Genomic DNA, 25,093 nt, shown 5'->3' on the forward strand with positions numbered 1-25,093 from the left:
ATTAGAAAGCACATCCATTCGTTCAGTTCCAATTGACTACAGGAGGCAAAGCTTTGGAATACTAATTCCTAGATAATCACAGAACAGAGCGATAGACAGCAAAGACACATTTATTATGTCAACTCTTCATGACACGCATTTCAGCTTCAAGAGATTACGAGGACACTCACTAGCACTCATGTCTCCATCTAGGGTCAGAGACGCATGTTGTGTCCTTTCACACTAGTATTTCATCCTCAGTATTTCATCAGTAGCTGGAGAGTAAACCTCAGAAAGGTCTTAAATGGAATTTAAAGCCCTGAGTGATATTGTTTGATCCAAGCTTGGTATTCATTAATCAATAATAGCAGTGAATTTGAAATCATCAATCCTAAGAAGGTTAATGGTTTCCTCTGTAAAAGTTCTGTAAGTTTGGGGGGGAGTGGGAGGGAAGAGAACAAAACAAAATTATTTGGAAAATACAGTCACAAGGAACAATTCAAGTGACTCCAAGTCTTTCTTCATGTTGTCGTTGTTGTTGTTAGGTGCTGCCAGTCAATTCTGACTCATAGTGACCGTAGAACAAACACCCACATAAAGCAGTCCTGGCCCTGGGCCGTCCTCATAAATGTTTCAGCCCATTGTTGCCGCCACTGTGGCAGTCTGTCTCACTAAGAGCCTTTCTCTTGTGTGTCTTCTGGGGGCATAGTGGGGGGGGTGTGGGGGGAGAGGTAGTATATACAGACCTGCCAAATGCTGTACCAGGCCCACAAATGGTGCTCTGTACATTGTTATTGACTTAATTTAAACTGAGCTTAATTTAAATCAAATGGTAGAGCCAACCCTCCTCATAGAGCCCCCTCCCCCCCCCAAGAGCACGCTTCCTGATGCTGCTGCGGTGGTATGGGCCACCGGTTCGCCCAGTGTGGTCCTCCCCGCAGTCTGACAGTACTGACCTCGCCTGGCAACTTGCTAGAACACAAGTTCTCTGGCCCGATTCGGACACTTCTGAATCAGAAACTCTAGGGGTGGTGTTCACCAAGCCGTTGTAACCACTCCTCCAGGTAATTTTGGTAAGTCTCAAGTTTGGACACTGCTATGGTGGCATGTTTGGTTCAGAACCCAGCTTCATCCCACGGTCCTAAGAGCTCATTTCAGTGAGAACAAGATGGGACGCGTTGGACCTGCTGTGATGAAAACTAACCATTCCTGTCCACTTGCCAGCACGATGCCTGATGCAACAGGTCCCTGCACCAGGACCGATCCGTGCCGGAAGAAAGACTGATGCCAACCAGATATTTCAGAAATAGATGTCTGGTTGTCGATACATTTGAAGTTAGCATTTCCTCCACTCTGGATCTTTCGGAGAGCCTTTCTTTTCTTTCTTTCTTTTTTTCATTAGCAAGATGCACAATGACAGCTGTTAGAAATGTGAAGAGCAGTTGTTGGTTTTCCCCTTGTTTTACAAGGACAACAGCGAAACCAACTGTCTGTTCTTTAAATGAAACAAGAGTCTAGAACATCGCCTCGGCCCTTGAAGTAGATCCAAACAGTCCAGAGGGCGCGGTGGTGACACACGAGGCCAACAAGGAAGCCCCTGGCCATCACGCGTCTTCAGAGGCCGCGAAGGAGGCTGGCACCCGGATGGGCACGCGGCCTCGGCGCCCTTGCCCCGGCCGCGGGGCCCCTGGAGGGGCGTCTTCTGCTGGACGGGTGGGTCTCACGCCACTGCTGTCCTCTTTTCCCCTCAGGGGTGAGCCTGCTGATCCCGGCCGGGGCCGTTCCCCAAGGGCGAGTCTATGAAATGTACGTGACCGTGCACAGGAAAGAGAGCATGAGGTAAGCGACTTCCCCTGGGGGGCTTCCCCTGGGGCAAGGGACTTTGTCACCTTCTGAGACGTGGACGAAGATGACACACCGGAAGAACAAGCCCCCTGTCGTTCAGACGGGAGGGTCCGCTCCCGCCACCCGTTTGCTCCCCACACTTCTGACGCGTCAGCTCTCAGGGTTTCCTTACCCTGGATGCGCCAGACCCACCTGCGGCCCTGGAGAAGGCGACGCGCTCCGAGGAGGCGTTTGCTCCACTAGGCACATGGTCATCGCCACAGAAAAGTGGCCCGAAATGCCCTCCATAGATTGTCCAGAGAGACGTGTGGGCAGAATCGGGGACATCAGCTTCACGTGGCCTGGCTGAGGAATCTCGTCTGTTCCCCGCATAGGGTTAAAGGTCACAAGAACAATTTCTTAGCCCTGTCCTGCCACCTTCACCTTGGTCTAGCATTTTAGCCTTATCCACACGCACGTTGTTTTTGGTGACTCTCCTCCAGTTAAATGTTATCCTCCTCATTCTTCTGTCGGCCTCCCAGGTAGCAGCTGCGCACTTAACCCACGTCGCCACCAGGATGCTCTCCTCAGTTTAGCACCTATAAATAAATCCCACAAGCAAGCCTTTCAGACTGAGTCCAGCGTTGATTAACACGGTAGCACTGAAAGATTTCTATTTTGAGGGTGTCGTGATCCTAAAAATGATTTAAAAAACAAACAAACACAAACATGCAATCAAGGATAGTTTTGAAGTTGTAAACTTCCTTTCTCAGTTTGGCCTCTAACACATGGTCCAAGGATTTTATTAGTTGCCATACAAAGTTTGGTGTCTTTAAAAGAGCTGTAAGACTTGACTGATTAATGTTTCTGAAACATCCCAAGCCTTTAAAATAAAAGACGTGGGGAAAGGGCGGTCCTGTTCAACACAGTTACCTTTGTTTGCCCCAGGGGAAAGGTGCGGGGCCCTGAATTCCAGGGACAAATGTAGAGCCAGGCTTTCGTTTTCCTGCATTATACCCTCTCACTTCCTCTCTCTGATCCTCAAAAAAATCCATCCATTTTCAGTTGGACTCTTCGGGCGCATGGAAGCTCTTTTATCATGCTCTTCAGTGGATATGTTGGTATTTATAATCTGTATGACCCAGAACATTTTTTTTCCTCAGATGGTGTACATTCCCCTACACAAACACTACCTGGTCTGAGAAAATAAGAAAATTTTCTATGCTTTATTCAGGCATCACATTTGAGCCACTGAAAATCACTAAAAGGCTCGTATTTACTCACATCAAATATTCATTTTTTTTTCATTCTTCATGCAAAGTGACATTCACAGACCATCTGAGCTCCCTCTTTTTGCAGCAAGAGAAATGGCGATTAGCCAACTCCCAGATCCCCTTATTTCCCTTTGTCTTTTGTGCAGAGTCAAGGTTGGCATTCAGTACATCTGTCCCACAAGGCCTCGGCTGACATGGCCATTTGGTTCAAACAGACATGGGACTGGCTCATACCGAGCCCTGCTGTCCAGCGGGATGCGGTGTGGTGCTTGCAGTCCCTATGTTTCTGTCTCGTGACCATTGTATTTAGCCTGGATGCCCAGCCCTTAAAGGGGCCACGGCAGGAGGGTGTTGAACCCAAAATGTGTGTGCTCAGTTGCCTGACATGACTGTCCTTCCCATAGCTTAGATGCCAGCCTTGCCCAGATCATTGTACCCTTCAGATGGAAACGAGAAAAACAACAACAACAAATTTTTTTAAAAATACAACTAGCTACTTCTGCTTTCAACTTCCTTTGTTCTGACTTGAAAGAAAAGGCAAGTCTAAGTATTCCTTGATATGCCAACCACCTGAAGCGAGGTGCGGAAGGTCTTATTGCTTGATGGGTGCACCCCAAGGAGTCCCTCTTCCTCAAAATACAGCTCCAGAAATTTCAACATTTTAAAGGATAATATGCACAAGAAGCCTCCATGCTAGGACAAAGCACACCCAAGAAGATAGCTGCCTCAGACGAATGGAAGAGCCCTCCCTTTATTCACTTTCCGTTGTGAAGCGGATGTGGCTTTATTGTAGGAAGAGGCGAGCGGGCAGCGCGTTTCTCATCCTCGCCGCACCCTGCACGTGATGATGAGCTCCGCTGAAAGATGAAGGACCACAGGCTCACAGAAACTGGGTCACGTGCCCAAAGCTCTGCAGCTCATAATTTCGGGAGACAGAATGCAAGCTGGCACATTTGCCCTCCCAGCTCTCCATTCTCCTTGATACAAACATAAACCTTGTCTCTGCCTTCTTAGAGAGCCTCCAGAGGTCGCTCAAGGCCCTGCCTGCCCTCAAACAATCGGAGGTAAACCGGCTCTCGAAGAAGGTACCTTCAGGGCATAGGAGTGACCACTCCTTCCGGACATGCGTAGACCATCCTCTGGTCCTGTTTTACTTGTCCTGCTCCGTGAGCCCATTAGGGCAGTCCGAACTGGGTGTGTTTCCAGCTGGCTGGGATCCAGCGGGTCACCTGCTGCTGTTGGGTTGTCCGAAGGGAGGCGTTTACTTAATTACATGTGGCAGAGTGAATGTGACAAGAGGGGCCTTGTCAGTACAAATATGCTCCAAGAGAAAAGCACCGAGTGGCGCATCAGCAGCCTGCCACCTCCCACGGAGGAGGGTGCAGAGCTGGGAGGCTGAGCGCTCCATTTCTGCCTCTCGCTTCTAGAGGGCCCGGGATGCCCCTCTTTCCCCTGTGGGTACAATTTCCACGATTAATAGCATTCACATGGGCCACTTTGCCTTGTTTCTAATAGTTGTGTTTGGGGTTGTTTTTTTTTTTTAATTGAGTCTCACTCTGACTTAAATTTCATTCTATCAGTTCTTATTGAAATACAATTTGAATTAAAGATATGAAAGTTAATTTTCCCTTTTGCCTGTATGCTGTACTCACCTGGCCATTTTATTAAAAGGCAAAAAAGAAAATCAATTTAGAAATGTCAAATACAAAGATAAATAGAACCTTTTTTTTTAATAAACCATAAGGAATTAAGGAAGTTTTCTGAGCAGCCAAGTGGTAGAATAGTCACAGTGCTTTTTAAAAGAAGGGTCTGTGACCTTGTGTGGATGGATCTTGGCTGAAGGAACAGAAAGACTCCCTGGTGGCTTGGTGACTGGTTGGAGTCCTGTGACAATCTAATCATGGTGCTGGCAAAGAATATGGAAAGTACCCTGAACTGCCAACAGAACAAGCCAATCTGTCTTGGAAGAAGTGCAGCCGGAATGCTCGTTAGAAGGAAGGCTGGAGGACTTCATCTCACACACTTTGCACATGTCGTCCGGAGAGGCCAGTCCATGGAAAAGACATCATGCTTGGTCAAGCAGAGGGGTACCAAATTGGAGGAGGACGCTCCGTGAGATGGCTCGCCACATTGGTAGCAAAAATGGTCTCCACCACGAGACCAAGGGTGAGGATGGCACCAGACCGCGCAGTGTTCGTTCTGTGTGCAGAGGGCTACTAGGAGCTGAAGCTGACATGATGGCACCTCACAACAGCAGTAAGTGTGAGGACGGAGGAATGAAGAAGGCCCGAGTCATGAGGCAGCTCACTTACTCCTTGCCACCAGGTCTGCTCCGACTCAGGATGGCCTGAAAGGACAAGCTTGGCCTGCCCGGTGGGTCTCTGGGAGTTACTCTTTCTAGGAGTACAGTGTCTCATCTTTCTCCCGCCGAATGGCTGGTTCTTTCAAACTGCTGACCTGGTGGTTGGCAACCCAGCACGAAGCCAGTATGCCACCAGAGCCCCTAGAAGGCGAAGAAGTCAAATATATTTTAGAATAATTATTTAACCGCTGACTAAAAGGGCAAAAAAGAGTGGGAGCAAACGAAAGCAATGAGTATGTTTAGGAATCAAGCTTTGGAGACTAGCATCATTGTGAGAGCAGTCAGGAGTCTAAGGGAAAAGGCCAAGTCAGACGTGGGTGTCTTCTCTTGACTCAACTATAACACTCGTCAGTGGGTATGTGGGCCTCATGCTCAGGAAGCAAACGGAAGTCTTGGCAGGGATTGGCACTTCTGAGGAGAAAACGCAGGGAAAATAAAGATGGGGAAAGATCCTTGGGAAACATTCCTCCTGGAGGCTCAGGTGTGGTGGCGGAAACTAAGGAAGTGGGAGACAGAAATCAGTGGCAGGTGTTGCAGTCCCTTGGTCTCCACACAGGAGATGAGGGTGTGAGTGCTCGTCCATTCGTCTCCCAGAGAGCCACTTTTCTGTCCGCAGAGGCTTGCATGTTGCTGGGATGTTGAACAAATTTCAGTAAAGCTGGAAGAGAAAGAAAGGTCTGGTGACCAACTTCCAAAGACGTATGAATTGCCACTCACTGATTTGCCACTAAGCATGGGGGATGATACAGGACCAGGAAATGTTTCATTCCAGGGACGCTAATAAGAACAAGACTGAATCAGATAAATTATTTATACCTAGTACAGTAGTACAGTGTTTAATGTGTAGTAGATGCTCAAGGAATATTTTTGAAAGAAAGAATGAATGATTGGAAGAATATATCAACAAACCGTGGCGGACAGTAACCCCAGAATCAAAGTTAAAGTTACATCCACTCTAAATAGAGGAGGTAATTGAGAGGCGTTCTTTTGTTGGTTGGTTGGTTTTTTTAAATCATTTTATTGGGGGCTCGTACAATTCTAAACATAATCCATCCATCCATCCATTGTGTCGAGCACATTTGTACGCTTGTTGCCCTCATCATTCTCAAAACATTTGCTTTCTACTTGAGCCCTTGGTATCTGCTCCTCATTTTTCCCTTCCCTCCCCGCACCCCCTGCCTCGTGAACCCTTGATCATTTATAAATCACTATTATTTTGTCATGTCTTACACTATCCACCTTCTCCCTTCACCCACTTTTCTGTTGTCCATCTCCCAGGGAGGGGCTTATATGTAGATCCTTGTACTTGCTCCCCACCTTTCTACCCCACCTGCTCTCCACCCTCCCAGTGTCACCACTGTCACCACTGGTCCTGAAGGGACCATCGTCCTGGATTCTCTATTTCCAGTTTGATAGGTGTTCTTAAAATGTGAAAAAGGAATAACAAAAAATATCATTGTGTTTATCAAAGGTGGTATTTGAGAATATTTTGTTGGCGGTAATAGTAGTGAACTCTCCATAGAAAGGTTTCAAGGAGTGAGTTACTGGTCAAGTTTTTTTTTAACTATTTTATATCTATCTAAATTATTATATATATAATAATAATAAAGTTAGGCAATGAAGTTGCCGTTCCAAGTGCTTCCTAGCGTTGGTTTCAATTTGCAGAGACCCTATGACAGCAGAACTGAGCCCGCCCCGTCCTGGGTCAGCCCTCACGTCTGACCTCATGGCTTCAGCCCCTGCCACAGTCCATCTCATTGAGGGGCTATGCTTTGCGCTGAGCCTCCACCATGATGGCACCCGTCTTCAGGGAATGGTCTTCCCTTGATCCGATGGGAAGGCATGGCAGAGGAGGTCTCGCCTCCCTCACTTCTCAAAAGCGTGCTGACTGCCCTTCTGCCTAGACAGACTCACGTATTCTTCAGACTGCCCTGGTACGCCCACTATTCTTCTCTGACACCAGACATAGTTCACGTACATCAGTGGTCTCTGGCCTTCCTCATCCGTTGTCTAGTTGTGGTGTGCACATGAGATGCATGGAAGTACCACGCCGTGTGTCAGATGCACCTCGGTCCTCAAGGGGACAGCTCGCTCTTTAGCACTTTCAGGAGGTCTTCTTCAGGTTTGCTCAAGGCAGCGCATCCTTCGGTGACTTGGCTGCTGCCTCCATTCGTGTTGATTGTGGATCCAAGTAAAATGAAATCCTTGAAAAGTTCAATATTTTCACGGTTTACTCTGAGGTCACCTATGGCTGTGAGGATTTTTATTTTCTGCACATTGAGGTGTACTCCGTATGAAAGGCTATAGTCTTTGATGATCACGAGTCAATGCTTCCGTTCCTGTTTGCTTTAAGCAAGCAAGATGCGTCATGTGTATATCACACGTTGAAGAACTCTGGACTATGGAAAGCTCATGAACAACCTACGACAGGCAGAGAGGATACAGCCTCGCTTGCTGCAAGCAAAGAATATTTCAGCACTGATGATAGAGAGCCAGAATGTACGTATGTCGATGTTCGTAGAGGAGAATGCTTCCTATTTGTTAGCATGGTATTGTTTGGCCCTTTGTGAAATCGAGGTTGACAGGAGAGAGGAGTGGGTTCTCATCCATGAGTCCCCGTGTCCCCAGTTTGGAGGCTTAACTGTAAAATAACCAACGGTGCCGGGACGAGAGGAAGCCCTGATGCCTGGAAATCGTACTCAATCGTTGTCCTCTACAGGATTTTTAAAATGGAAATCCTACGCATAACAGAAATAATTTAAAGTAGTTTAAGAAAATGCCTTGTTTTCAATGGGCGCAAAATGGTTTAAAATAAGCCCGTAAGAAAGAGGAGACAACGGGGGAGATACAAGATAAAGTGGGAGGAACGGTAAAATGCAATTTGGTGCAATCCGCAGCCCATTTCCTGGAATAGGTCGTGAGTGTGCTACTGTACCCTTCTTCACAGAGGAGCGCGTTAAAGTGCAAAACCCACGTGCTCACGAGGAAAACCGCACGTCCGGGGGAAGTGAGTGGTTTCCTCCATGTGTCTTCACAAGTGATAGCTTTGTTCATATAGTGAACTCAACCACACCCTTTAAATAAAAACAGGAGATTTTTGGGTTGTTTGGGCTTTCTATTTCTGTTGTTTTATAGGGCTACTTCTATTAGTGCCCCTTGGTGTAAGGCGACGTCATGGGTCCAAGGTGACATAGGCCAAATCCAGTCAAACAAGTCTGCTCCAAGGATGCAGCGATGGAATCCGGGACACAGCCGGCCCGCGTTTGGTCTGACTGGAAACATGGTGGCATGCCTTTTACAGTGGCTCCCATCCATATTTATTTTCACTCAATTGAGCGTTTGATAGCAAGTGAGTTAGATATCCCCTGTCAGATACCTAGAGTGCACATATTTCAAGTTGCCACTTATGTGTGAAGCTGTATGCTCTAAAAGGCAGCTGAGCCGAGGTGGGCCTGTCATCCTGAGGGGCCTGACAAGCCATGTACATTAATAGAAGGCACCTCAGCCCCACATAGAAGTGGCTGGAGACAGAGTCTCCTCAAGGAGGAGGTTGACGCCTGCTCTAGAAAACAAACTAACAAGCACAATGTCTCAAGGCCCTAAACCCACAGAAGCCACGCACAGTACACCATACGTGAAAGAAACCAAATGACTTCGGTTTGAACGCTAGTTTTGCCGATGATTGGCTTTGTGTCTGAGAGCAAAGGTCTTTACATCTCGCGATTTCGATTTCCTCCTCTGGAAAAAGAGGGAGCGTAAGACTGGCCGTCACTACCTCACAGGCGTGCTGTGCTGCAGGGACACATGGAATGACTGATGTGAACTCTGTTTGTTCATGGTGCGCTTCGTGGCGGGTGCGCCTCAGCTACTAACAGCAAACCAAGGATGAAAAAAAGCTGACAGCAACCTAGAACGCCTTCCTCTGTGGGCTTTCATCCTGAGCTACAGAACCCGTCCAGGATTCGCTGTGATGCTGCCCTTTCTGGGCTGGAAACCCCTGAAAATGTCATCCTTGTTAGTTACTGAGTTTCTGTTGAATTGCTACTTCCGCAGTTAATTTTTGCTCAGTGTTCATTTCCATATCATCCGCAATTAATATTTACAGAATGTTTGCTTGAATAGCTTAGATCACAGATGCCACGCGAGAGATTGGGGCCCCTCTTCGCAATGAAAGCAAAACCCAAACCTGGATCAGGCATCTATATTTATTTCTTATTACTTTGTCTTCTGCACTGTAATACCCTCCCTCTCCATCAGTAAAGGAGATGTGAATCGACACACTCTGACATCTGGTTTCGCATAGGCAAGTGTTACCTCCCTACGTCACTCCTCTGTAGCCTGGGACATTTTCCAGTTCCGTTGCTACTTTCGTTCCTTTTGGGACCACATAAGATTCTTCTCATTATTTCTTCTTTGTTTTTCATTTCGTTATGAATTCCGTCCCACCGCTTCTCTATTCATTACATTCTTGCACCTCACTGGGTTAATAAATTCTTTTGACACCTACTGCCCCTCCCTCCTCCCTCGTTCCCTTGCCAGCCCTCCCCAAGAAGGGTGCCCATCAATATTACATGCCAGGGGCATGCTTGGAGAGTACAGGTCTGACAGCTTCCAGCACAGCAGGGGTCCTCTTCTCCCTGTCCAACTCCGTGATGCCACGACCCCCTCCTCCTGGCCGCAAGCACAGGCTGCTAACACCACACTGAAAGACAGATGCTTCCCATCCCCAACTCTATTGCAAGGGCCACTTGAAATGGATTCCACTTTAGCTGTCTTCCTTAAAAGTTCACTGCTCACTTCCCAAAGCACACTTGAAACCAAAAGGCAAGAACAGGGCTCAGAAAAGGCAATCATTGCTCTGTTTTTAATTTCCTTTCGCCCTGTTAGGGAGAATCAAGCAAGAGCAAGGGAACTGCATAGGGCAGTTGATGCAATGCCAACTACGATAGAGTGGCAATAAAATCCCGGTCTTGCCCTCAGAATGGCGTTCACACTGGATGACCACGTTAAAAGGAGACGAGAGCCAGGGTGCTAAAGGGGACACTAACGAGGCCTCAAGCTGTTACTAATAACTGCTTGGCTTCAAATGTAAGTCCTTTCCCAGTACCAGGAAAATGTTAGGCTTCCTGGGGGAAAGGATTGTTGCGCACAGAAAATGGACTAAAAGAAAGCGCCGGACTCACTGCCACTGAGTCCATCTGACTCAGCAACCCTGTAAAACTGACTCCCGGTCAGTGGAGCTGACCCACGGGGTTGCCCAGGCCGTCGTCCGTATGGACGAGCAGTGCCATCGCTTCCGGCCACTGATAGGTTTGTGCTTGCCGACCCCAACCTTTCAGTTCCCAGCCAAGCCCTGAACCACAACAGCGGAGCGCCTGAGAACAAGGTATATGTTTTCTGGATTTCTAGAACGTAGAAAGAGAACTCACAAGTGGGTGAGATCCTAGTGAGATTTTAGAATGATCAGCCATGCTATGAATAACAGTAACTATTTTTGTGGTTAGGTACCATCAGCTCCGTTCCAAGTCATAACAATCGTACGTACAGCAGAGTGAAACACTGCCCGGCCTGCACCAGTCTCACAACGGCTGCTGTCGTGGGGCCCACTGCTGGTGCCGCTGTGTCTTCCTCTTTTTGTTTGCCCCTCTGCTTTACCAAGGACGATGCCCTCCAACAGCTGGTCCCACGTGATAACGTGTCCGAAGTCCATGAGACAAATTCTCCCCACCCTCCCTTTCAGTGAGCTTTCGGGTTGACTTCAACCCATGATTCGCCAGCAGCAGATTCGGTTGCCTCAGTTCCTCTCTGGCCTTCATGAGTCATTCACACATGAGGTGACTGAACATAACATGGGTTGGGTCAGGCACACCTTAGTCTTTACGGTGATATCCTGGGTTTTCAACACCTTCAAGAGATCTCTGGTAAGAGACTAGAGATCTCTGGTAAGAGACTAGAGATCTTTGGTAAGAGACTTCAAGAGATCTCTGGTAAGAGACCAGCCCGATGCAGAGCATCATTTGGTTTCTGTGTGCTTTAAGCCATTCCATTAGCACGTAGTTCACTTACACACAGCTCAATAGTTCAGTCCCATCAAGAAGCGCGTCAAATTCATCACCACTGTCAATTTTGGAACATTTTCTTCACTCTTGTACACATTATATTAGGTCCCCATTTCTACCACAGCCTCCCCTACCATACTCCCAAAGCACCATTCATCCAATTACTGTCTCTGTACACGCACCTATCCTGGGTTTTGTATGCAGAAAAGCATTTTTAATCAGCAGCAACAAGAAGAGCAAAGTAAACCTTCCCTCGAAAAGGAAGCAGAAAATATGAAAAACTAGGACAAAGTTGAAATGGATCAGAAGGGAGAGCCAATGATGAGGTATTAAATTTTAACCTAACGGCACCGTCACTAATCTACTTTCTGGGGCATTCTGCGTGGTGGCAAAACTACCCATATCTCTGGCCTGTGGGCAGAGTGGATTCACCAGAGGTTTAACAGACACGTATATTCCCTTCACGTTTACTTTTCTTTTGTCATTGCTGCTCTGGGTGGTGGTTGTGGATACAAGTAAAATGAAATTCTTGACAATCGTCATGTTTTTTTAACAATGGTGTTTATTCGATCAGCTGCGAGGTGTTGCTTTCTTTCTGTTGAAGTGTAACCAAATGAAGGCTGTCGTCTTTAATTCCATCAGGAAGAGCCTAGGTCCCCTTCCCTTTCAGCAGTCACGCAGGGTGGCTCGTCTGCCCATCACAGGTTACTTCGGAGCCTTCCTGCATTCAGAGGCTGCGTTCTTCTGGATGCAGTTCAGCTTCATAGATTATTTGCTCAGCAAAGAAAATGAATAAATATGGTGAAAAGATACAACCCTGACACATACAGTATCATTCCTGATTTTAACCCATCTTGTTCAGGTCAACCACTTACACACCTCTTGCTCTATATAGAGGTATGAACTGCTCTATAATTCCCATTCCACACCATCACCCACAATTAGTTAAAATCCCACGTTTGAATTCCTTTTTCATAGCTCTTAAAACATAGGTAACCATCTTCCTGTTTTTCTCTGCTTTTCAACAAAAAGCATTGGACATCAACATTGTCCAATAGCCCTCGTTCCACATTCTCTTCTAAATGCCTTGCACATATGGCTGTTCCTCTCCGTGTCCTGTGGCCACCACAGTACTCGTGATCTATCATGGCTCTGTCCTGCTTCGTTAAGCATCTGGTGCCAAATTATGACAGGAAAAGAACCACATATCACCTACATACTGGGGAGGTTACCTTATAGGAAGAGAACCTGGGTTTGGCGGGCTTGAATTTCTTATCATGGGAGAGAGCTATGCCTGCCCGTTGCTTCTGTATTATCTTCGCTGTCCAAGGGGGTTTCTATGAAAGCCTCTTTGAAAAGAGAGTCTGGAATAAAGTCGGTTAGGATCTAATTTGTAAAACATTCATACATCAGAGAAATCCATGGAAAGTTGTCTTGCAGTGGTATTAAAAATAACAATATTTACTATCATTTATTGAGTGTTAAATGAAGGAAAGGTCTGAGGTAGAAACTGACATCTAGATTACAAAATATATAGATCATGGAGAAAGGTGAAACTAAAATAAATTCCTAGTGGCCATGAAACTATAATGGAATTTGCTATGTTCCTTGCACTACCATGTGCATGAAATGTAGAGACGGGGCTGAACAATGTACATTATGATGGGTGTATATTTAGTTGAATGAAATAACTCCGAAGCAGTGATGTTTCCAAGTAGCGAGAGGTTTTAGGTGAGGTCCTTGAAGAGGCCTCTGCCCTTGCCCTGTTCTCATGTTGCAGTGTTCTCAATGATTGGTACGGGTGCGTGAGTGGGAGGAGTACCAGGTTCATGCAGATTAAAAGAATGGAAGCGACAGCTAAGTTTGGGAGAAAGATAAGGAAAGCGCTGGGCTGAAATTACCCCTGAAACTATTAAGGTGAAATTATACGGCTCAATCTAAATTTCTCTACGTAGGTTCAGTAGCCACCATTATAACCACTGAACTATGGAGACCTAGCAAAAGAACGTTGTGTGTTAGGAATATGTAGGATAGTTAAGTTTAAAATATTACTCAAATTCTTTAGAACTCATTGCCTTGCTTTTTAAAGGAGATGCTTAAACATATGATCTCCATCTTCCTTTCTCACTTGGGCATGGCAAATAAAATTTACTTGCATAAAGAATTACTTGAATAAGACAAATGTAAGGTGACATCTCTATGAAGCATTCTCACTCACTCATTGACATGGTGTCAATTCTTAATCGGAACAGCCCCTGGCATAACCCACTACAGCACCAGGGCTCCTGACCATGAGTCGTTGATAAAACAAATCAAGAGGAGATAGGAATGCGCTGCACTGAGTTGATTCCAACTCACAGTGTCCATAAGGGTCAGAGCAGACCTGCTCCTCTGCCTTTCCAAGGTTACAGACAGTCCTTTCTAGAAGTAGACGTCTCATATTCGTGGAAGGAGAAAGCAGCGGGTGCTTTGAGCTGCTGCCCCGGCAACAAGCAGCCCGGCTCGGAACCACTTGGAGAATTGTGTCCATCTCAAGATGCCCATTTTAAGACGGATGGTGAGACAGTCCTATGACATGGTCCTATGACAGGGAACCTAGAATATAGTGTACTAAGAAGTGTGGAAACTAGTAGAGGCTTAAAAATGCTTGGAGATGTGGCCAGGAATAAAGAAGACATTTTAGACATCATAACAACCTCCAAAGAGTTCAAAGAGCCCCATGGCAAAAAGGACAGAAAGCAGGTCCAGGATTTATGAAGAAGAGCTTCATGAAGGCCGATCGTGTCCATACTAAGTAAGAATCTTTTGTGAACACAAGGTAAATAGAAATAAAGTGACGCCTGATTGGGAGTGGACTACATTTCTGGATTTGACGACATATTCCATGTTGTAGAGAAGTTTGGGTGAAAGGTGGTACCAGAACGGCTCTACAGAGCTCTGCCCTTCGCCTCCGACTCCTTCCAGCTGCTGAGAAACGGTCTTGTACAGAGCACAACCACTCCATAAGATTTCCAAGGCTGTAATCTTTTCGGGGAAAGGTCGCCAGGCCTTTTTTTCTGCGGTACGGCTGAGTGGACTCCTCTAACCGTTGGCTAGCACCATCCAGGAGCTCCACACGATTTTCAGTTTCCCCTGTGGTAGCAAAGTGTTCTGCGTTCGGGGGGTGAGCGTTAGTTCTAGCACTTGTAATTAGATGGCCCAGTGTGGACATTCAACGCTGTTGAGACTACTTCTCTTAGAAAAACTGATGAGCTTGTTTACTGTATTCATCTGGTGTTTTGATTACAGTTTGGAGGGAAGAAGTCAAAGAATTAAATGTTGGAAAATGGGAAAGGAAACGTGAGGCACTTAGCCCTTTGAGGTTTTCAATCCAGCGTCTCTCGTATGAATTTCCCAAGGAGAAGCGATAGAGCAGGGGTCCTCAGACTTTTTAAACCGGGGGACACTTCACCATCCCTCGGACCCGTTGGAGGGCTGGACTATAGTTTTAAAGGAAACTGTGACCAAATTCCTATGCACGCTGCACATATCTTATTTTGAAGTAAAAATAATTTTTAAAACGGGGCAAAAACACCCGGCGGGCCGGACAAATGTCCTCGGCGGGCCCGTTTGAGGACGCCTGCGATAGACAAACCAGGCTGGTCAGATTTGAGAGAGACTCTGCTGTACTAGGTCCGAGTTATTCCTAAAAGGCATTTGGAAAAAGTTTAGCTCTAAGGTGTCCTCATTTTGAGGTGATTTCCCCCCGAGATAGTTGTCAGATTCTAGAAACTTGCAGTATTTAAAAGCTTGTGACAACTATGGTGCGTGTGATCAGGAAAGATGGTTATGTAACCCTAAGGCCCATTCGGTCTCATTCTGTCTTGAAAGTACCTGTTCATGAAATCAGAGGAAGCTACCAAAGGCAGCCTGTGTCGGAGGCAAGCGGATCAAAGAGAGGCTGGCCTACTCTGCTGTCATAAAGGCCTCTAGTTTGCAGAAAAGAACACGTCTTCCTATCTCTGTTGGCCCCATCCCTCACCAAAGAGAAACGGAAGACATTCCAAAAGAAAGCTATTTGAACTGCTTTGTACAATTTTAGATAGAAGATCCCAAAGAATACATGATTATTCTGGAAATGCGACTGATGCAGATCTCTGCTCTCCCCCCAGGCCACCCATGGAAGACAGTGAGACACTCTTGACCCCTGTGGTGAGCTGTGGGCCCCCAGGAGCCCTGCTGACCCGCCCTGTCATCCTCACCATGCATCACTGTGCAGATCCCAATACGGAGGACTGGAAGATCCACCTCAAGAACCAGACCGCACAGGGGCAGTGGGAGGTGAGTCAGTGCTGGGCACATGGTGGTATGCAGAAACGAACCACGTAGATCCGCACAGACAACTATCGGAAGCCTTTTATTTTAACTGCAAACAAATGGATTGAATTTCAGTGTACGTGTGAGAGATTGAGAGAGAATAATTCCTGAATGCTTAATAGACACATATATAATCATGGAAGCAAACCATTAGCCAACTTGTGAGAAAAGCAGACCATGTCCATAAGAGCCTTAGACCAATTCCCTTTAAATACACATGTCATGTTTTAGGAAAGGAAACATGCAAATGCATGTGTTCATTAAAAGATGTAGGTACTGTTGCCTTGGGTTTGGAATATGTTAGGCAGAGGAGGACATGGGACAGAACTCTCTAATCAATCAAAGCACGGGAAACCCAAAGGAGGTGTTTCCTAAGGTCCACTAGCACGAACCAAATCCGTGGCATCTTGGCTGCCCATGGCTGGTGTCATCACAGCTTCTCTCAGATTGTGCCTTACGCAATCATGTCCCCTTTGCCAGGCCCCTTGTCTTAGCTTTGTTACTGTTGTTAGGTGCCATGCAGCCAGCTCTGACTCACAGCACCCAGAGATATGACACAGGAGAAGACTGCTGGGTCATGACCATCCGCACAGTCTTCATCTGACGTTAATTCAGTGCAAACAATTTTTGAAGATCATATCTTTTATACCTAAAAATAAAAGTAAAACATGTACATTCTCTATATTATTGTTTGAATAAACAACATGGGTTTGGTTTGTATTGTTTAAATATGAATAGCCAAATGCCAAACTATGTTCCCAATTAGTCTCAAGTAGTCTTATTTCAGGAATATGTTTATTAGAGAACCAAATCGTTATAAAAAGGATAGCAGCCATTCTATATAATCGCATATCCTTTTTACGATCATTCGTGGCATCTTTGTGTTTTTAAAGTAGGATCCCTGGAAGTGTAGTGGTTACGCATTGGGCTGCTAACCACACGTTCAGCAGTTCACTACCACCAGCCACTCCAGGGGAGACGGATGGTGCTTTCTACTCCTACAAAGATTTACTGTCCTGGAAACCCACAGGGGGAGTTCTAGTGTGTCCTATGGGTTCATTAGTCAGTATCGACTCAATAGCAGTGAGCTTAGTTGATTATTTTGGTTTATTATTATAAAGGAATTCATATAAAATATCCCTGAAGCTTCAAGTCTCTAGTATTGTGGGAAACAAAGAATTCGAGTTCAGAGAATAGCAGGGCATATCTGGGGCTCCTTGGAACTTCCTTCCTATGGGCATGCCCTACCCTTCGGGGGCCTGAAGTCCAGAACAGGAGTTGAGGGATACTGTTCGCATTGTTAGAGCAAACTTAAGCAGGTCTCGTTTGGATCCCATTTGCAGTTTTAATTGGGTTCCCGTGGAAAACATCCCAATGTCTCCATCTCTTGTGACTCTAAATCATTACGCGATTCTCTTCCTAATAACCTATCCATCTCTAGCTTTCACTAGCAAGGGTGCAGCAATAACAGCAATAAGTTAGGAGAAAAGAGAAAATGACAATCTTTACGGGGGAAGGGGGTAGTGGCCCTATGCTTGTGAGCGATACAGAGTAAAGATACATCTTTATTCATGGCCACAGCTGACAAGCTGACACCTGACGTGTTGCCTTTCCCCTGCTGGCTTTGTGACAGAGCCACTTCCTTCCAGGTGTGCTTTGTTGGAATAAATCTAGTGGCAATGGATTCTTTTTCTTTTTCCATTTGATTTTCCTCTTCTGACATAGGTTGGGCTGAAGAAATGAAGCCATTCCAACACAGCCCTCATTATAGCCTCAGATTATGTTATCTCATTATAGCCTCAGATTATGCCATCTCATCATAGCCTCAGATTATGTTATCTCATCATAGCCTCAGATTATGTCATCTCATCATAGCCTCAGATTATGTTGCAAGGTTTCACTAATAACCACCTGAGGCGGTGACTTCTTTCTCCGCTCTGTCCAGCCCTGGAGACTGAACTTATTATAAGATATTCATTCATTTCTCAACACATGGATTTGGACAGTCACCGGACTACAAGGCCTGTGTTAAATCCTGGGATTTGGCGGGAAGCAAACAAACAGAGTTCCTGCCCCTACAGAGATTAAATAGTTTAAAGCAGAAGCTAAATCGTGCCCTCACAAGAATTTTCTTTTATACTTACATTCACTAAAAGGTACGAGATTTCTCATAAAAATCTCAACTTTCAGCTTTTCATGAAAGTTTCCAGGGTTATGTATCCATTGAGGCTGCATCTCTCCATATCTGCAACAGGTTGAACCTGAAACTAGACGAGACTTTTTAGATAGGCTGTTCTTTAATATCGTTTTATTAGGGGTTCATACAACTCTTATTACAATCCATATATACATCAGTTGTGTAAAGCACATTTGTACATTCATTGCCCTCATCATTCTCAAAACATTTGCTCTTCACCTAAGCCCCTAGCATCAGCTCCTCATCAGCTCCCCACTCCCTCCTCCCTCATGAACCCTTGATAATTTATAAATTATTATTTTGTCATATCTTTCCCTGTCCAACATCTCCCTTCACCCACTTTTCTGTTGTCCATCCCCCAGGGAGAAGGTCACATGTAGATCCTTGTAATCAGTTCCCTCTTTCCAACCCACCCTCTCTCTATCTTCCCAGTATAGCCACTCACACCACTGGTCCTGAAGGGATCATCCACCCTGGATTCCCTGCATTTCCAGTTCCTAGATAGGCTGTTTTATCACAATCTTTACTGCTCCTGTCGCCTTCTGGCTCTGTCTGCTTCATCTGTGTCTGTCACCCGCCTTCCTGGGAAGACTGGAAATGTGACCCTTGGTTTTTGGATCTGATGCTTGGTCTTTCAGATCATTTCTTCTGCGGCCCAAGACATGCATACACTTCAAAGTCTGGTTGAATTTCTAATTATTGCTACAGAGACCAATATCGCTGCTCATTTATATTCCTTGCTAAATTTTTCAAAATTTAAAAGGAGGAAATTGTCATAAAGGTGCTGAATTTGGCTTATGTTGCTGATCTTAGACATTAACAAGCCAAGATGATTCAGGTAAAGAAGTATGTTGCTTTGGGAGGTAATCAGCAGGTGAATCTGGAGGTAGCAGGTAGTAAATAAAATGGTCTTGCATAACATCCCTTAAATGTGTAGGATTTTTTTAATAGGGAAAACAAATGTGCTATAATGACATTGTCATAAAATAGCATGTGGATCCTAAAGAAATGTAGAGACTAAAACATTAAGTTCTCAGAAGCATCCTAATTTGGGGTACAATTAAGTTAAAGGGATGGCTTATAAACTTTAAAAGAAACACATTTATGTGAATTCTAGTAATATAGATCCACCGAAGATGGTAAATGGTAAAGGATCTCACCAGTATAAAGTAAATTCAAGGAAACTGAGTAAGAAGCAGAAACTAATTGACTGACCATCGAGTCCATTGTGACTCCTACTGGTCGGTACCTCGTAGGCATCAGAGCAGAACAGCGCTCCGATAGAGTTCACATGCACTGCTTCTTGGGGAAGGGGATTCAGCTATGTCTCTGAGCAGACCTCAGACTTCATTCTTGGGCCTGCACACGACCTGCCTCACCCAGGTGGTCCAGAAAAAAGTCCCTCATTCACTGCAGCCAGTCCGTTGGCGGAGTCTTCATGACGCCACAGGACAAGTAGAGCTGCCCCCAGAAGTTTCCAACACTGCACGTCTTCTTCACTGAAGCAGAATTCTGAGTGGCTGAGGGGCTCAGGGACATCGAGGCTCTTTCTGAAGCGAGAGTGTATAAAAAGTTTTAATTTAGCCCAAACTCCCTGTCATCGAGTAGTTCCTGATTTTTCTATAGGACAAGATAGAACTGACCCTGTGGGTTTCCAGGACTGTAACTGGTTCCGGGAGTAGAAAGTCATTTTCTCCCTCGGAGCAGCTGGTGGTTTCAAACGGCCGACCTCGTGGTTAGCAGCGCAAGGCGTATCCAGTGTGCTGCCGAGGGTAGTTCAGCAAGGAACCGGGCACTAGCAAGGCCTGTAAGGGAAAGTAGAAGAGGCTGAATGGACACGCAGGGCAGGGCAGAGCTCGGGGCGGATGCACAGGTGGCGGTGCAGGTGGGCGGGCTGCCCAGGCCGCCCTGCACACGGTGCCTGCCCACCGCTCAGCCTCCCTGCTTCCCGTGGTCCCGCAGGACGTGGTGGTGGTGGGCGAGGAGAACTTCACGACCCCGTGCTACGTTCAGCTGGACTCGGAGGCCTGCCACATCCTCAGCGAGAGCCTCAGCACGTGCGCCCTGGTGGGCCAGGCCACCACCAAAGCGGCCGCCAAGCGCTTGAAGCTCGCCATCTTCGGGCCCCTCTGCTGCTCCTCGCTGGAGTACACGCTGCGCGTCTACTGCCTCGACGACACCCAGGATGCCCTGAAGGTAAGGGCCCCCGGCGGCGCTCTAGGGGCGACGTGTGAGCGTGTGTGTGCACAGTCAGACCCGTGAACGCGTGTTTGGCCCTGCAAGAGGTGGTTGTGGGGTTTGTTTCTTTCAAAAGGAAAACAATCTCGGAGGCCCGGCTGATGGATGAGCTGTTTTCTTTCGGCTGCTTTATCCCAAGGGCTACTTTTGTTTACTTTCCTTGATTTCTCTTAATGAAAAATTTAGAAGTGGAAGGATTTGGCAAGGAGACCGGTGGATGGTAAATAATCTGCTTCCATGTTTATCTCAGCTGTTCTCCTGTAAAAAGAATTGGCGTAATTGCTCAAACTGTATGTTCCTCTTGTGGGCCACTTCATTTATATGCTTTCCCATTCGTTTGATGAGGGCTGAGGGGGAGCGAGTTTGCGTATGACAACAGGCTGCTGCTTTGCAGGATAAATGAGCTTAATTCCTGGTGCTGTTACCGCCGTGTGGTTTGTCCCTTTCGGAGCTTTAAGGGATATAGTAAGTGCCTTTGAAGAACTTCTGATGTAGGCGGAGGAGTGGAAGAAGTGTGCTGGGGCCCGTGACTGCAGTCGGAGTGTGATCAGTGACAGAGGAGATGCAGAGTGCTGTGGGCCTTCAGGAGGAGATGCCATCCTGCGGAGGAAATCTCAAGGAGCTAACTTTTGAGATTGTGCTTAAGGAAGGTAGGCGTTGACCAGCAGTCAAGGGAAAGAAAAGCGCTCTTTGGGTGAAGGAAACAATAAATACAGGTTCTCCGAAGGCGTCTTATCTCCATTAGCCGAATGAAAGATGGGAGTTTTTATCACGGTGGACCTTGACTGGCAGTGGAATGGAAATTGAGTGGATGCAGTCACTGGGAGCTTTAGACAGGAGACAGACATGAGTGGAGGCAAACTTGAGAAATATTCATCTGACTCCGTGAGAAAGATCGGGCCAAGTGAAGAGAGAATGTGGGTTTGCACTGAGGACGGGAAGAGTGGGAACAGATGAACACAATGCAAGGAATAAACAGCATCTCTGCCCCTTTCCAAACCCTCAGGCTGCCATCAAGTGGGTCACAGAAAGAAAAGAGTGACTACTCAGTGTTCCCTTTCAGGGGCCCTAGTGGCTGACGTGGAATGTGTGGGTCAGAAGATGGGGTAGCAGTGGCCAGCCCAGGGAGGCAGGGGGCACTGGGGGATGGGCACAGCAAGTTCCCTTTGGAAATACTAAGTTAGAGGTCTGAGTTGACAGCCAGAGTAGGATGCCCGGGATGCAAATGAGCTCTGAATCTGGGTGTGGCTCTTTGAACAAAGAGCAGAGCCTGAGATACAGATTTAGGAGCCAAGGTGATATGTGTAAGAGCTGCACCTTGCTGATATGTGTCCTGCACAGTGATCAGGCGAAGACCAAGTGAGACTACCTTTTGCAACTCTGTAGGACAGAGCAGAACGTAGCCTAATTCCTGGTGCTATGGTGGTGTTTCCAAAGCTGAAATCATCACCCACACACCCTGACACATCTTCCTCTGTGGAGCGAGCTGATGGGTTCGAACCACCGACCTCAGATTGAACTGCTGCGTACCTACTGTCCCACCAGGGCTCCCCCAAGTGCGTTTAAAGAGAAGAAATAATAAAGAAAACAAAGAAACACTGAGACTATACTGAGTGCTGAGCACATATCTTTAAAAAAGAAGTTACAGTAACTCATTTAATCTTCACAATAACACTGTAGGGTACCATTATCCCCATTTTACAGATAGGCCATCCAATGCCCAGAACGTTTAAGTTGGTCACAGGTCCACATTTCACCCCCCGGCAGCCCGGCTACAGTCTGGTTCTCCACTCCTACATTAGCTCACTTGAAGTGTCATGCCTTAGGCTCAGGGCCCAAGGGCAGCCCTGTCATCTCAGGGCAGGAGAAAGCGAGGTCGCAAATGAGCTGAAGAAGCAAGCGTAGACACCCCAAGCAAAGAGAGTGTGTGCGTGGAAGAAAGGGGAACAGTGTCCAGGAGACCAGGCTGCTTCACCAAGTCAGCATAGTTCCTTCTGGCGTTTCCATCCAGAGTGCAGCCCCAGTCCTGAGTCCCGACGGCGGCAGGTTGGGTCTCCTGGGAATCGGGCTTTGGGGACCGACTGTGGGGGGGAGGAAGTAGAAGCCAGGAGGAAAGCTGGGTGCTGACTGCAATCATCCTTTCCTCGCACCGGATTGTGCCGGGATGGGCACAGCCTGGGCACGCGTTGAGCCTGCGGGATTTTCTGATGTTGAAGAAATGATGTGAACTCAGCGATCTCGTGTAAAGCTTAGGAGATTTCTTTTATATTCCTCGCAAATGGGAGACTTCTGAGGCCTCGGCAGGATGGAAGCCGTTCTCAGCTTTTAGTTCTCAGGAAAACTACCTGGAGGGGGGATCTAGGGTCTCATTAAGGGAAATCTTGTTTCCTTTTTGAATGATTCCAAGAAAAATCATTTCCAAAAACCATCCAGTAGAAGACCCACATCATATCTGAAATGTCCGAGAAGAGCATTTTATGTTTACTCGTCCAGTTCTCTTTAAATACCACTGGCCTCTCGTGGGGCCACATAAATTCACACAAAGTATAATCTTTCATAAAATAAAGTTGGTAGCTTTAATTGGCCCAAAATAAAAACAAACCATGAGCCCTGAGAAAGACTGATGGCAAAATCTCTCCAAGAGTAGTTTGTTTATCATGGTCAATGCTTTTCAAATAGACATGTATAAATTCTCGGCATCTGGGGATCCAGCACGCAATCTGAAATAAGCATGAATTATGGATGAGGCTTTCTTGCACCTCGTGGCCTTTTAATAATGCAGAAATACCAAAATTCTAGTTATAGGTAAATGGCCTATCCAACACACTGAGAGACAATTAGTTCAGTCAGGCCAACACCGCCTCACGCCCACACTTCAACTGGAACCTTGGGGCTGATTAGCTCCAAAAGGCCCTTCATTACTAAGCACTGCCTTCTTGGCAATCTGCCTGCTAGTACTCCCTGCCAATCTTCCTCCCATCTCCCTGTTTCTTTAATAGCTGGCACCCATAAGTACTATCTTTTGCATTCACCCCTCTCAAATGCTTCGTCCTTCTTCAGAATCCCAAGCCCACTTCTGTTTCATATTCCTCCAGAGCTCGCTATCTTGCTGCATGGAGGAATCAGTTGAGGGTTTAAAAGACAAACAAACAAACAGAAAACTCTTGCCAGGGTCTCTCACCAGAGGTCCAGATAGACTTTTGCTAAGTGTTGCCTGTGTATTCGATTGTGTGGTCAGTCTGAAGGCTACTGTCTTCAACTCTTTCGGACATCTGTCCGGAGCTTGAGTTCTACGAAGAGCAAGCTTCCCTACTCGCTCAAATCATTCTCTCTCTCTCACGCCCTCACCTGCTCACGTTCAATGCCACGAGTTTCAGGACCCTGAGGTCTGAGGCTCCCCAAGCACTCTGTTCCGCTTTTAGACTCGTTGGCTATGTGTCTCGAGGTGATCCTGGGACTCCAGGGAGGGAGTTCTGATGATCCCAGCCCCCAGCCTGGAGCCAGGCTTCACAGTGCGCGTTTCTCTTCAGGATGGGACCCAATACAAGCTCACTTGTTATTTGCACACCCACAAAAACCCCACTATGTTTCATGTGCTACAGCATCCCTCTGCAGTGAAGGACACACCACACACACCCCTCCCCCGATTCATCACATCGTCCAAAGGAAGGGTCCCACACAGCTCCTCCGAGTGGCCCTTCCTGGGGCATCATTCCCCAACCTGGACGGGCCCTTATTGTGCTCTGGTGCTGCTCACTTTCCAGTTCAGTACCTTACAAAGACGTCGTCTGCGCATCCTCCCCTTAGCAGTGCTGGCTTCGTGGTCTTTGTTTCCATCTGCTTTCTTCTCTCTGGCCTCTGAAATTCAGTGCCACCTTTTAAGTGACAGTTGTTTTGCCACAGCTCACTGTAGACCTTTGCCTCCACCTCGCACGGGGTAGCCACCAGGAGACATGTCCTAGATTTCCTCTTTATTGGCAACTGCTCCGTTGCCTAGGCTTCCATCTCAGAAAGTTCACCTTTCTGATTGCAAGCATCTCGTCTCTCATCTCTCCCCCACAAGGAGCTGTGGATTTTGACGGCAGCCATAGTTTAGGATAACTTCTTCTGAACAAATCACCGCTTCTGCTTCCAGGATCTTGAGTTACTAGGATGAATCTTAAATTTCTGAATGGGTATATTATACGCTCAAGATTTCAGCTCAAACTGTCTCCACTGTTTCTCCAGGTCTCTCTTATTTGTTTGTTTGTTTGTTTGTTTGTTTACTTATTCATTCTTGACTCTTCAAACTTCACGCAGCAGTTCTTTTGAGTTTCTTTCACATTCCTAAATTCCTTGCTTATATTGAAGCTGTGTTAATGCTTAGTAATACTCCCACTCTTATTGTTCCATGCATTGGAAGACCCCACATTTTATATATCTCAAGACCTCTTCCTTCCACGTCTTCCCATTTACTTTCAACTCGGATGAAGAAAGAGTTCTACCTCCTCGTAACTCCTCTACTACCTTCACCTCCAACATTTCAAAATGTCCTAAAACGGGTCTCTCAGGCCTTGCTATCTCCTCATCCCAGCTGGAGATTCTGCATTGCAATCACACTCACAGAAACCGCAGATTAATGCAGATGTGGAAGCCATGTGGGACATTCATTCTTTGGGATCAACACTCCCAAAGCTATCCTTCAGGGCTATTAGGGAGGGAGCAATCAGCTGACTCCATTTGCGGAGCTGAATTTATCACACGTTTTAATAACCACTTCTTATCACAGTGTGGTTAGCTGATCCAACTAGAGGGTAAAGGAAGA

The 25,093-nt window shown here is 46.6% G+C and overlaps 1 protein-coding gene across 1 annotated transcript in view; it reads left to right on the forward strand.

Moving 5' to 3' along the window:
- UNC5C (unc-5 netrin receptor C) overlaps nt 1-25,093 on the forward strand; it is a 448,382-nt gene that overhangs the window by 396,515 nt on the left and 26,774 nt on the right. Inside the window, exons 11-13 of the mRNA XM_075544874.1 lie at nt 1,731-1,818; nt 15,650-15,818; nt 20,014-20,247. Of these exons, the coding sequence (XP_075400989.1) occupies nt 1,731-1,818; nt 15,650-15,818; nt 20,014-20,247 (491 nt within the window). The remainder of the gene's footprint in view (nt 1-1,730; nt 1,819-15,649; nt 15,819-20,013; nt 20,248-25,093) is intronic.

This window comes from Tenrec ecaudatus, chromosome 3, assembly GCF_050624435.1.
Source record: "Tenrec ecaudatus isolate mTenEca1 chromosome 3, mTenEca1.hap1, whole genome shotgun sequence".
NCBI classification, from domain to species: domain Eukaryota; kingdom Metazoa; phylum Chordata; class Mammalia; order Afrosoricida; family Tenrecidae; genus Tenrec; species Tenrec ecaudatus.